At 35.8% G+C, this 14524-nt stretch overlaps 1 protein-coding gene across 1 annotated transcript; it reads left to right on the top strand.

Moving 5' to 3' along the window:
• Positions 1 to 4810: 4810 nt before the first annotated feature.
• Positions 4811 to 12280, top strand: LOC133534815 (uncharacterized). The gene is made up of 2 exons (XM_061874102.1): positions 4811 to 6088; positions 11057 to 12280. Exons 1-2 carry the CDS (start codon positions 5665 to 5667, stop codon positions 11542 to 11544), a joined length of 912 nt encoding a protein of 303 aa, XP_061730086.1. The 5' UTR covers positions 4811 to 5664; the 3' UTR covers positions 11545 to 12280.
• The last annotated feature ends 2244 nt before the right edge of the window (positions 12281 to 14524 follow it).

The following is a 14524-nucleotide window of genomic DNA, read 5'->3' on the forward strand; positions in this document are numbered from 1 at the left end:
TATCGAATACAGTGACAGTACCAAAGCGCTGGTGGCTTAGTTGTAAGAGCTTGCGACTTGCAATACTGAGTTCGCGGGTTCAAACCCTGGCTCGTACCAATGAGTTTTTCGGAACTTATGTACGAAATATCAATTGATATTTACCAGTCGCTTTTCAGTGAAGGAAAACATAGTGAGGAAACCGGACTAATCGCAACAAGGCCTAGTTTACCCTCTGGGTTGGAAGGTCAGATGGCAGTCGCTTTCGTAAAAACTAGTGCCTACGCCAAATCTTGGGATTAGTTGTCAAGCGGACCCCAGGCTCCCATGAGCCGTGGCAATATGTCGGGACAACGCGAGGAAGAAGAAGACCACAGTCACAGCAAAATTTGTATGGCAACTTACAAAATCGTTTACACGTAGTTGACTTTCTCGCATAGACGCCGCAAAGTTCACGCAGTCACTCGTTAATGTCAAGTGCCACCTCGCGGTCGCCTTGCTGATGTAGATGGTGCTGTACCGCTCCTTACGTATTCAGTAATTCTGGTTGTCAAAAGTTGACATTTGACAATACATTGACTAGGTACATAACATAATAAATGCCGCAGTGCAGGGCCATCTATTTTAGCTGTCAAAATAGGGGGCACAATTTTTTTTAAACTTTACATGTCTTCTACAGTCAACAACTTCGCTAATACTTAAAACGGAAGGTGACTCCACGCAAGATAAATTCCTATAATGTCGATGCTGAATTAATGAGTTATACCTACTTACCTAATAGTATTAATACCAAAGAGTATCATATGTATAATGTAATCTAAAGGCGTATAAAAGTAAACGTAAACATTTCATTATTTTTAGCAAAAGTCAAGTACCTATAAAAATTGGCAATGTTGACGTTGATTTTTACATCAAGTACTCGTAGGACCGCTCCAACTTATTTATTTTTAATTGAAATTTGATTTAAAATAGATTTGTTATACAAGTTCAATTCTGATATTTAACTCCCCATTCCATAAATAACGATACATTTACCTAAATGGTTAATTGAAAGTACCTTCAAGAAATGCTATAAGGATTATACTTAGACATGTTTAATAAAAACATGTATTTTACTTTCCTCGTATAATGAAAAGTAGAGTGTTTAACTCCAGTGAAAGGCATCATTTCAGCATCGGATTGTTGGCACTATCACATATCTGCTTTGTATACTTTGAACGATACAGATAAAATAGAAGAACGAATTAACAAAGTGATTAGCTGTAGGTCCTCAGGTCTCTAACTCTAAAAAGCCTTAATTGGCATGATGACAAATTTTTAAATCCCCTTAATAGGTACACTTACACACACACACCACACTTGTATTGGTCCGTTTGTGACGTCACGGTTTAGTTGGTGGTAGATATTATTTACATGAGTACTTTACACACGAATATTAGTACATTATGATACAAGTGTGCTAAGTTGGTCATTACACACGAGGCGATATTGAAGCGAGCGCGCAATAAGAAAGCCGACGTGGGTAATTACCAATGCACACGCGTTTCATACGACGTTTTTGAACACACTTGCGATGAAAAAACAAATCTTATAAATTAGTTTTTTTTTGTCAGAACAGTAAAAGTACAATCTTCAAAATAGTGGCTTACAGTTTTAACATCGAATAATTGCACCAAAGCGTGGGGCTTGTAGGCACTTATTCGCCAGTTCATTGAAGTAAGCTACCAACACGTTTTCCAAGAAAGATTGGGCGTTTTTACTGATTTTCCATTGAATAAAACTGTCATATGCGGCCAATTATTTTACATCCGATTTTTATAGTAAAAGGCTATCGTTCTCGGCTCTTGCCTCTGTTAGTATTACTGGCAGCGTCAATTTAATGTGTTCTTCATTTTCAATGCTTGAAAATCACATTTACAGTACATATAGGGCTACTTTATAGCACTAGTGCGAGAAGTAGCATATTACGTTACTGTGTCGAACATTTAAAGGGCCATATGTACTGTAAAACGTTGTACGATACATGTGCGAATAGGTAATTCGCAACTCGTGTCGATTTAAAACACTCCCTTCGGTCGTGTTTTAATTTATCGCCACTCGTTTCGAATTTCCTATTTTTCGCACTTGTATCGTAATGTACTATTTCGTCAATATATAAACTAAAAACATGCAAAACTATTCCAATTTTATGACAAATACGGAAAATGGCGAGCGCGTTTTTTTTTACGCATGATTCCATTGCGTGCGCAAGGGAAAGGCGCGAACGAAATCGACAAACAGCCAATTAATAAAAAGGTAAAAAAAGCGGCCAAGTGCGAGTCGGACTCGCCCATGAAGGGTTCCGTACCATTTATGACGTATTAAAAAAACTACTTACTAGATCTGGTTCAAACCAATTTTCGGTGGAAGTTTGCATGGTAATGTATATCATATATTTTTTTTGAATTTACATTCTGTTATTTTAGAAGTTACAAGGTGGGGGACACACTTTTTTTCACTTTGGAAGTGTCTCTCGCGCAAACTATTCAGTTTAGAAAAAAATGATATTAGGAACCTAAATATCATTTTTGAAGAGCTATCCGTAGATACCCCACACGTATGGGTTGGATGAAAACATTTTTTTTTTTAATTTTATAATGTATTAAAAAAAAACTACTTACTAGATCTCGTTCAAACCAATTTTCGGTGGAAGTTTGCATGGTAATGTATATCATATATTTTTTTAGATTTTTCATTCTGTTATTTTAGAAGTTACAGGGGGGAGGACACACTTTTTTTCACTTTGGAAGTGTCTCTCGCGCAAACTATTCAGTTTAGAAAAAAATGAAATTAGAAACCTAAATATCATTTTTGATGACCTATCCCTAGATAACCCACACGTATGGGTCTGATGAAAAAAAAATTGTTTTAATTTTATGACGTATTAAAAAAAACTACTTACTAGATCTCGTTCAAACCAATTTTCGGTGGAAGTTTGCATGGCAATATATAGCATATATTTTTTTTAGATTTTTCATTCTGTTATTTTAGAAGTTACGGGGAAGGGGGGGGGGGGACACACACATTTTTCCACTTTGGAAGTGTCTCTCGCGCAAACTATTCAGTTTAGAAAAAAATATATTAGAAACCTCAATATTATTTTTAAAGACCTATCCATAGATACCCCACACGTATGGGTTTGATGAAAAAAATTTTTTTGAGTTTCAGTTCTAAGTATGGGGAACCCCTAAAAGTTTTTGATTTTTTCTATTTTTGTGTAAACATCTTAATGCGGTTCATAGAATACATCTACTTACCAAGTTTGAACAGTATAGCCCTTATAGTTTCGGAAAAAAGTGGCTGTGACATAATCGGACAGACAGACGGACATGACGAATCTATAAGGGTTCCGTTTTTTGCCATTTGGCTACGGAACGCCTAAAAAGCAATCATAATATTTTCGTGTTTCTATTCGACGGATGGAGATCAAATCGATAAAATGTTATGTTTATTCATTAATGTAATTTACGAGATAATTCAATCTATAAATTATGTTTGGTGTGATAAAACCTCTTTGAACTAACATTTGAAACCTAATAGTTGGTTAAAAAAATGTATTACTCGACCAAATTAAGAAGGCTCCGTTTCCGTTTTGAAAATTACTTTACATACTTACATTACAGTTACCATTATTTCCATGATTCTTTGTTACTGTCATCATGCCAATTATGAGACACCAACACCACGTCATTTACAGTCATAGAAAAAAATATGAAACTTAGTGCAAAAGAATAATAATGAATGCGTAGGAATTCAATAAAAAATCGAATAATATTACATACATATAATTACGGCCTTGAGCAAAATTAATGATTACGACTAAATTAAATGCCCTGACGCGTGAACAAACAATATATCAGTGCCATTAGAAGTGACGATTTGTTTTATCGTTTAATAAAACATATGAAGCGTCGCATTGTCTCGTTGTCGCATAATTAGAGACGAGTAATGAAGTCGCCGCACGTAGCGGTGGTAGAGAAATCCGAGCAGTGCGTCGGCGGCGGCGCGCGACAGCAATCCGTCCGTGACCGGCGGCCGTCGTATGCTAATGCGCTCGCTTTTGGCAATATAGGCCATTTCCTGCTATGCCGAGAATGCCGGACAGTGTCCTGTCAGACTTCAAGCCTTGCGTAGTCCCTATTTTCCTCTATGAATAACATTAACATTATTAACCTTTTCGCCGCCACGTCAATGAAGTAATAAAGTGCCATCAACGGCACGTCATAAATTGCACGTATACCAACATTACCAACCTGACCAAAACTACGACTTGATATGAAGTCGTGGCGTGTGGGCACGTGGGGCACGAAATGTACTGACTTTATATCAAGTCAATGGCGGCGGAAAGGTTAACATTATAGAAAATATTTTTATATAATTTGATGTCTACCAAGCACAACTATGCACCTTCATGTGACTTTTTTTTCGCTTGTATTAATCATCATAAGAGTTAGTAGCTTTCAAAAATATGCTAGAAAGTTTATTTCGCTCGTTAGTCTCATATTCAATAATAAAAAAATCGAATAAAGCCTAATGAAGGGCTAAAGCTAAGGGTCATTATACCTACATCAAATTGTGTAAAAATATTTTTCATAATATTAATATCCAAATAGGAAAATAGGGACTACGTTTGTAAACAGAAGCGGTCGTCTTCGTTCTTAAGTACCTAATAACCTATACAAACAACAGAGACTGAGGGGGCCTACCATGAAAAACTAAAATTTATCGTAATCTGCCTCTCTCTCTCGCTCTGGCGTATTCGAGCGAAAGAGAGACAGACAAAGAAATAAAAAATGTTAGTTATTGTTTTTCGCGGTAGTGCCTTAGTACGGTAGTGGCTTAGTAGCGTTGCAGAGCGTCAGTGCGTAGAACTCGCTTCTCTAGTGTTAAGGGATCGAGCATGTTATCCGACGGATCTCTAAGAAAAAGCTTATTAAATTAGCTCCGGCTCGCGGCTTCCCCAATGGTTATGTTTGACGCGCCAACATTGACTGGTACAAACATAGTACAGTCGGCAATACTATTCGCTTAGCACTTTTGCATAAAAACTTCTAAGCAAGGGGGGTCCACTTTTCTCTGCAGTTGACTGTGCAAGATACGATGACGGATTTACAATAAATAAATAAATATATTTGGGGACAATGGACGGTGGTGGCCTCCCAACACAGGCATTTATTTGCTCTCCGAGTGGCTCCATCCCCTGCATCATTAACATGTATGTTTTCATGAAATAAATAATTTTGAGTTAAATATAAATTTGTTGTTGTTGTTGTTAAGTTAAATTAGTAAATTGTGCAACGAGGGGGGTAAGTGAAATTTTGTGAACGAGGTCTTTAGGATGGATGTATTTGACTAACCGAACGTTATATCAAAACCTCATTTAAGTGTAATAAATGTAACATGATAGAATTGATGATCTACTTTAAATTTGCATATATATCAACAAACCTAATAAAATAGTATAATAATTTATAAAACCGACAGTGTCAAGTTAAAACCTTTAAGCATATCTGCGAAAGTCTTTCTTAACAGGTGCATACTGCTCGATACATAACAGAATGTCAGTGGCCCGACCGGCAAAAAGTCCCTTCCAAGTGGTGTGAGTAGTACGAGCGACCGAGTTATCTTGCGGTTCAGTCCACGGCGATGCGCGCTTTCGTTGCCATTCTCACACTCGCCTTGTGGCCGGTGTGCGCTCACGCGCTCGACGTGCCGCCCGGGGTACTCGCCGCGCTGCGTATCGAAGGCACGCCGGTCGGGAAACTCGTCACATGCGGCCAAGCACTCGGTCCCGCGAAATGCCTGAGCGCACTGAGCGCCTGGCGCGCTTCAAACGCCGCCGACCATCTACTCAACAACAAGGAACAAACATTCAACCTAACAGAGGACGTCGAGAGATTTCCATGGCAGAAATACGCTAATGCCTCTGACGACCAGATTTATTCGGAACTGTGTGATGGCGCGGAAAAGTTGCTTCAGTTTAGATCGCTGAAGTTAAATGTAGGATCCGGGTACTCGTTACAGCTGAACTCTCGGGAAAACGGAGCTCTCAATGTGGATGTATATTCAGGTAAGAGTTATCTCAGATTCAATTTTAAATTCAGTATTACATATATGATGTGAATGGAAACAGAAAAAATACGACTTACAAGTATTACCTAATTCCTAGCTCTTCCTAAGGACATACGTATTTACCCTACATTGAATTCCACAAAGCTTAGTGTTTTTTAGTTGAATAAAGAAACAGAAATGCGTCACATCTTGGTATGATTAAAAAGCTTAAGTATATTAAAGGATAACAATGTAACGTTCTTTACTACTGATTCCTGTTTGAATGATCGAGATACTTATTTTTAATTAAAATCACTTGGCTGCAATTTTATCTAATCATACTTAGTTGACGCGTTTAACGTTGAAAATTATATGCCACATCAAAGCATGCGTCGAGTATGCTATGTGTACGCTAAAAATTCAATTGCAGTTTCGAAATCGCTCCAAAATCGGTCACCATAATGGAAAGCGATCCACGATCCTATTTATAGCACAAAAGTTTACTTTCCATTTATATCAAAGCAGTTTTGACCATGGTTTATAAATAAAATGTGATGTTTATGTGAAATCGTAACTTTCTGTTTAATATAATTAAAATGCATTTATTCTGTTTGAGACATAATCGGATAAAGATTACGCGTAGGTACTTAAAAAATATGGCCATGAATAATCACAAAGCTTTCGAAATTTTATTATATAATGAAATTGACTCATTGACATATATTGTTCATAATGGTACTTATTCCAATTTGTAACGAGATTAATGTGACCGTATGGTGACTATATTAATATAATACACTGAAATTACAAAAAAACCTGATCTTCATACAATCGAAATGAACTTGAATACCTACTGGGCTATTTCATCACGATGACAATTGACATCTGATGCTGACAAATTTTATCATTCCATTTTTGGGTCAATAAGTGTCAGCGTCAATATTTACTTATTGGACGAGCGATGTAAAGCGAATTGTCAATGTCAGGTCTACCGGGAACACCAAAGTTTAAAAATTGCGGGCATCTTTTTCTGTCACTCTAATTAAACCGTAATTGAAGTAAAAGAGAAAGATGCCCGCAACTTGCGAACTTCGGCGGCGGGTCAGGGTTGCTCTCATAACAAAAGTTGCTTACAGTAATGAGTACAGTCGTATAGGGTTTGCAATCCGGATCTGAAAATGTATGTCTTAATCTTGGAAGCTAAACTTGACACTTGAATTTTAGTTTACATATGTAAATCGGATGACTGTAATATTATAATCAGGGGTCGGACAAAAAGTGCGAATGACGTCAAACCACTTATAGGATGATTTCAAATAGTATTTTTGATTTTCATAAACAATTATCACTTATCATTTATCAACCTCTTTATTAAACGATATCGCCACTTGAAATGAGTAAGTACGTTTTTGACTGACACATTGTCAATCAGATGAACAATAAATTGACTTCGTTATTGTTTAGCTATTGTATCTTCACGATTATATTTAGCTAAAATTTATATTTACTAATGTATAAGAAAACGCTCTAAAATGTCATCTTTACTCGAATATTGTGTCAATCCCGCAGACTTGTTCTAACTAATTTCAAATAATTATACCTTATGGTAACGTATAATTTAAAATTGAATCTGAGATAGATTCAATTTTAAATTCAGTATTACATATATGATGTGAATGGAAACAGAAAAAATACGACTTACAAGTATTACCTAATTCCTAGCTCTTCCTAAGGACATACGTATTTACCCTACATTGAATTCCACAAAGCTTAGTGTTTTTTAGTTGAATAAAGAAACAGAAATGCGTCACATCTTGGTATGATTAAAAAGCTTAAGTATATTAAAGGATAACAATGTAACGTTCTTTACTACTGATTCCTGTTTGAATGATCGAGATACTTATTTTTAATTAAAATCACTTGGCTGCAATTTTATCTAATCATACTTAGTTGACGCGTTTAACGTTGAAAATTATATGCCACATCAAAGCATGCGTCGAGTATGCTATGTGTACGCTAAAAATTCAATTGCAGTTTCGAAATCGCTCCAAAATCGGTCACCATAATGGAAAGCGATCCACGATCCTATTTATAGCACAAAAGTTTACTTTCCATTTATATCAAAGCAGTTTTTACCATGGTTTATAAATAAAATGTGATGTTTATGTGAAATCGTAACTTTCTGTTTAATATAATTAAAATGCATTTATTCTGTTTGAGACATAATCGGATAAAGATTACGCGTAGGTACTTAAAAAATATGGCCATGAATAATCACAAAGCTTTCGAAATTTTATTATATAATGAAATTGACTCATTGACATATATTGTTCATAATGGTACTTATTCCAATTTGTAACGAGATTAATGTGACCGTATGGTGACTATATTAATATAATACACTGAAATTACAAAAAAACCTGATCTTCATACAATCGAAATGAACTTGAATACCTACTGGGCTATTTCATCACGATGACAATTGACATCTGATGCTGACAAATTTTATCATTCCATTTTTGGGTCAATAAGTGTCAGCGTCAATATTTACTTATTGGACGAGCGATGTAAAGCGAATTGTCAATGTCAGGTCTACCGGGAACACCAAAGTTTAAAAATTGCGGGCATCTTTTTCTGTCACTCTAATTAAACCGTAATTGAAGTAAAAGAGAAAGATGCCCGCAACTTGCGAACTTCGGCGGCGGGTCAGGGTTGCTCTCATAACAAAAGTTGCTTACAGTAATGAGTACAGTCGTATAGGGTTTGCAATCCGGATCTGAAAATGTATGTCTTAATCTTGGAAGCTAAACTTGACACTTGAATTTTAGTTTACATATGTAAATCGGATGACTGTAATATTATAATCAGGGGTCGGACAAAAAGTGCGAATGACGTCAAACCACTTATAGGATGATTTCAAATAGTATTTTTGATTTTCATAAACAATTATCACTTATCATTTATCAACCTCTTTATTAAACGATATCGCCACTTGAAATGAGTAAGTACGTTTTTGACTGACACATTGTCAATCAGATGAACAATAAATTGACTTCGTTATTGTTTAGCTATTGTATCTTCACGATTATATTTAGCTAAAATTTATATTTACTAATGTATAAGAAAACGCTCTAAAATGTCATCTTTACTCGAATATTGTGTCAATCCCGCAGACTTGTTCTAACTAATTTCAAATAATTATACCTTATGGTAACAAGTTTCGTGAAATTTATTTTATTCACTACATCACCCTACCACCTGTATTATTAATTCCATGGGTTTATTTACGATTATTTTGTTACTTCATTAATGCTACTTTGTTACTACATGTCACACGGAAGTTTAAATACAATCTCAAACATCATCCTGTGTGCAAGATTACGTCATTTTTACGTCATCCGCACTTTTTGTCCGACCCCTGTATAATAACTCCATGTCATGATGAGAAATGTACAATTTTTTTGGGTCGGATTAGGGCTTCCAATCCCGCAGCCTATCTTTAATCCCAGTACCTGCGGGACTGGATATTTCAATCCCGCGGGATCCCGCATGAAAGTTAAAACTATTACTACAAGGTTGACAACTCATTGAAATAATCAAACTATATAGGTATTTCCACATTTCAAATCGACCATAAGATCAAAGATAAAAAAAATACCTTCATAATAACTACGAAAATCAGAATACTAAATATTATTTTTCATTTTTAAAATATAATTTACTTGGTCAGCTTTCTGTTGAGAATATTTGCAAAGAAAACATAACATGGATTTTTCCACAGGAAAATGCATACCAACGGCTTCCACGCTAGTTGACGGATTACTTTCAAAGCATAAATATTTGACAATGGACATGCCACAATAATGATTTCACAATTCCGCAACAAGCGGGATTGAAAAAAGGCGCGGGATCCCGGAATACCGAGATCTCGGAATATCGGGATTGGCAGCCCTAATCCGGTTACCCGAATCTTTCCATACATTTCAGATCCATCGTGCAAACCCTAGTCGCGTACTTATATCTTGTATCACTTAAAAATTACTCCCCGTATAATATACTGAACGAAAAGCAATGACTCAAACCCGTTAATGCTTAGGCCATACTGAGGAACTTTTGCTATGGGACCAACCACGAAATCGCGAAAAATAAATTGACTCTCCCATAGGAAATTTCAATATCAGAACAGCAAAATGTATGAAACAGCATTTTTTCTCGATTTCGGGGCTGGTCCCTAAAGTAAAGTATAATAAGTTGCTCAGTAAGTATGACCTAAACATTAACAGGTTTGAGTAATTGCTTTACGTTCAGTTATGTAGATACTGTATAGTATTGCCTTACTGTGCATAGCAACTGTAATAATATCTAAGAACTCATTCAATTGTTTATCGTCTGCTCGCACAATAAGTAAATTCCAAATATAAACGATTTTTACAATATTTCTTTCGGTTTTTATGCATGACTTCACTTTTTCAGTGTAGCCACGTTCGGACAGAATCTTGCTATAAAAATCATTTTTTACTTCCTCCTAAGAATAAGGTCTCTGCTTTATTTCAGATACCTATTTAAGCTCGCGAACGTAATGCTAATAACATTAATTAATTTAGTACATACATATTTCTAAAATCTCAGGAATTATTTGTATTTAATATTTTCCTCGCGGCTATAGAAGAAACGTTTCGCTCAGCAAACTTGTATGTCTCTCATGCCTTAAAAACCGCAAAATGCTCGATATTCCATTTTGTTAGCTTAAAATATCAGCACGACTAACTTTGCACCATTGAATAACATTTAATCATATTATTGTTTTACTACGGAGGATAATATGCGGAGCGGAGGGACTGCTGCTTGCATGGCAGTCCCTCCGCTAAGTTAAATACCTCCTTTTCCTCCTTAAAGCTACTCGGAGTATAATTTTTGGCATTATTTATGTTTTGATAATACTTACTCGTATGATATTTGATTAGGCACATGATATGTTCGTGTTTAGTTTCAGACAATGAGGTAGAGTCTGCGCGCAGCTCGATGAAGAAATTGAGAAATCGATTCTACTCGATAGTTCCGCTGCTTCTCATACCGGGTCTCATCATGTCGGCCATCCTGCCTTTCGTGCTGCCTGCGCTCAAGATGATGGTCATGGGCACGGTCATGCTCAACAATATGGCGCTCTCCAGCGCCGTCTTCACGCTCCTCCGGAACAACGCTTTCAACGACAACTACCACCATAAGAAAATCATCTACACCAACGACGGCTACAAGGACAAACATTATGAACACGAAGAAACGCAAAACTATGAGGCCGCCAACAACTATGAAGAAATAAACAACGGAGAAGAATATAATATTGTCGAAGAACCGAACCACAAGTGGATGGATGAATTTTTAGGTAATGAAAATAAATTCGTTAACATTCACGGATATAGGAATAGGAGGATTGGCAATAAAAAACGGAAGAGGAATCGTCGTCATAGAAACTAGATATTTATTTTTATCATAGTACTCAGTGCTTTAATTTAAATAATTTTGCAAGAATATTACAGTCTTATCTTAAAGTGTTAAAAAAGTAGCTGATATATTTTTTTTACGTAGGTAAAACTTGAAATAAGTACCTGATTAGTGTATATATATTACACTGTATTCGTGTCATCCAAGATGACGCGCAGATTTGTCAAATTTAATAACGAACATTAAGAATCAAGGCACGCGTCTTCGTGAATGACACGATCTATAAATAGGTACTATTATTTATTCAAATAGGCTTAGCAACTTTTTATTAATAGTCATGTAAGAGAAAGTATGTCCCGGTTAAATGGTATCTGAGAAATAACCCGGTGATATTAACTCTACAATGAAAACTGAAAAAGATAGTAACGAAGGCATGTAAGCATAGACTAACAAACATTTTATTTAAAAAGTGTCTGTTGTGCCTATTTACCTACTTGTATTCGTTCAAAATTCAACACAGCACGGTGACCAGAAAGCTACTTTTTCTCTTGTAATCTCAAGTCCAGTCGAGGTGAACACCGCCATGGAAGGCATTTGAAAGGTATCTAGAACAGTCGGTACTTATAGTTGAGCTTAGCTTTGTATACTTTTGTGTGATACATATACTTGCCTTCATACTTAATGATAATTATAATGTTTGATTATACTTACAATCTTAAGAATTGCCATTTACCTACTCACAAAAAAGAAAATAAAGTCTTCAAAAATGTACAGTCTTATAATTATTTAATGTCTCTTTGATTAACAAACTACACACCACGTAAAGCCGCAAAAAGATGCTTAACACTTTCACTGTCCCCAAACAAAATGATATGACAAACACATGTCCAAGTGTGCTTCCAGTGGAAGCACGTATTCCTGAAAAAAAAAGCTTCATGACCCTAAATTGGGGGCACCCAGACAGGGAACGAGTTAATTCGTAAATTGTGCCAATGTGAGGAGCTTTCAAAAATTCATTTTCGAAAGCGGAGTAGGTATGCATTGCCTGATTAAAACACGGATACTCTAAGCATTTCTAGACCGTGGTACTCCTCACCCTAGGGTCATCCAGATTACGTCGATTTATCAGAGCTAGCATGAATGAAATCAACGGAATAACATACTCATATGCCATTGTGTGGGTGGGACAGCTAATTGATTTCAAAACCTGCCTTGATTCACTTAACAATGAAACCCCAGGCCGCGTAGCAAACGTTCATACACTCGTTAACGCTCCGTAGCGTAGTCATCTGTCTCTATCAGTCTTCTTTATTAGTGCGACTGTGACAGTTGCGTTTCGTTCGCCACGGAGCGTGAACGATAGGCACGTTTGGCTACGCGGGCTGTACTCTTATTTATAACATGGCATAAAATTTAATATGTAATATGATTAAAACAGACTATACAACGTGCTCAAGAGTAACCCGAACGTTTTGAACAGTGTATTTTTGACCATAATTAGAGACTAAAATGTGGTATGAGTTTTTTGGATTTGGCCTATTTTCAGGAATAAAAAAAAAACACTTCAATGTATGTTGATGATATAAGTGACTGAGTATTAAAATACCAAAAACCAATTTAATGTTTTATTGATGGAATTGATATTGAGCTAAAGTCACACTTAACATCTGCTTTTGGCCTCAGGGATGAACGGTTAAAATCATTCGCGTCCCTCGTGTGCGTGGGTAATTTGCAAAATATCATCCCGGGCGTGTTGCACAACACAAGTCAATAAGGATACAATTTCCCAGCGGATGCTGTTTTCTTACGATAGATTTCATGCTATGATATACTATTATGCCTATAGTTACAGTGATGCACAAATTTCATACTTGAATCTATTACAAATTGTACAGGCGTATTCGAATTTTAGTTATTCGATCTGGTTCCGATATGATACTAATTTGTCAGAAAATTTTAATTTATTCAACCAAATACGTCACTTTTAACAGTATCACATCGGAAACATAGAATAACTAAAATTCGTATACGCCTGATAGTTAAATAATCTCTAACCCTTAAATGCAGAGTGCATAGAATATGCACGGGGCATAGGATATGAGTGCGTAGGATGTAGTCTATGTAATTAAAAACTGACAATGAATATAACAATCGGTTCGTAGTAGTTATCTTGGCAAATAAAACGAATTTTTGCTTGGCCAATGTCTCACACGTCCATTAGAGACTCGTACGGTAATAATAATAAAACATATCTGGTCAAAATCATCAAACTTTCCGCAACACAATTCGGAAACTGTAAGTTCTAGCAACATACTTCAGAGATATATCTATTGCAGTATATTTATTGGAATGTATTGTTCCTTGGCAGCTTACAATACAATACAACTCTTTATTGCACAACCAAAAAAAAGAAAACAGTACAAAAGAAAACAGAAACACAAGCAGAGGTAAATATCAGGCGGTCTTATTCCTAAAAAGCGATCTCTACTTCTTCCTTTGGGTAGCGGAAATTAATAAATTTACTTATGTCAGTATGTCTTGTGAATGCAATGAAAGAAATCTTTCACTAAATGCATAGAAAACAGACAAATTACCGTGCAAATAAAAATAAACAATATAAAAATACGAGTACATATACCTAAATAAATACGTGTGCCAGCCATAGATAAAGATAAAGAGTAACCAGAGAAAAGTATCAAGGAAGAGATAAAAAATGGAGTTTAAGTAGTTCCTTAAAAGAGTTAGGAGACGGAGCACACCTTAAGTCCATTGAATGCGGAAAAAGATCCTAAATTGACAAGAACTTTTAAATAACTATGTATTTGTGTAAGAAATATAATTCATTACTGCTATTCAACCACCAACGCCGTTTCCATATAAAAAGTGCCTACGAAAAAACTAGCCGTGTCATTTTTAGGTAGAGTAGATTCCATGATAAAGGAAAATATTACGTGTTGTCAAAAAGAATAAAAATAAAAAATAAAAAAAGAAAAAAAAATGTGAGTCTTAAAAA

The sequence above is a fragment of the Cydia pomonella genome, chromosome 2 (assembly GCF_033807575.1).
Source record: "Cydia pomonella isolate Wapato2018A chromosome 2, ilCydPomo1, whole genome shotgun sequence".
Classification (NCBI taxonomy): domain Eukaryota; kingdom Metazoa; phylum Arthropoda; class Insecta; order Lepidoptera; family Tortricidae; genus Cydia; species Cydia pomonella.

Bases quoted from the DNA above. Each gene is read 5' to 3' on its own strand.
- LOC133534815 (XM_061874102.1), top strand. From the start codon at position 5,665: ATGCGCGCTTTCGTTGCCATTCTCACACTCGCCTTGTGGCCGGTGTGC. The intron at 6,089-11,056 runs GTAAGAGTTATC...GTTCGTGTTTAG, and splicing joins CAATGTGGATGTATATTCAG to TTTCAGACAATGAGGTAGAG.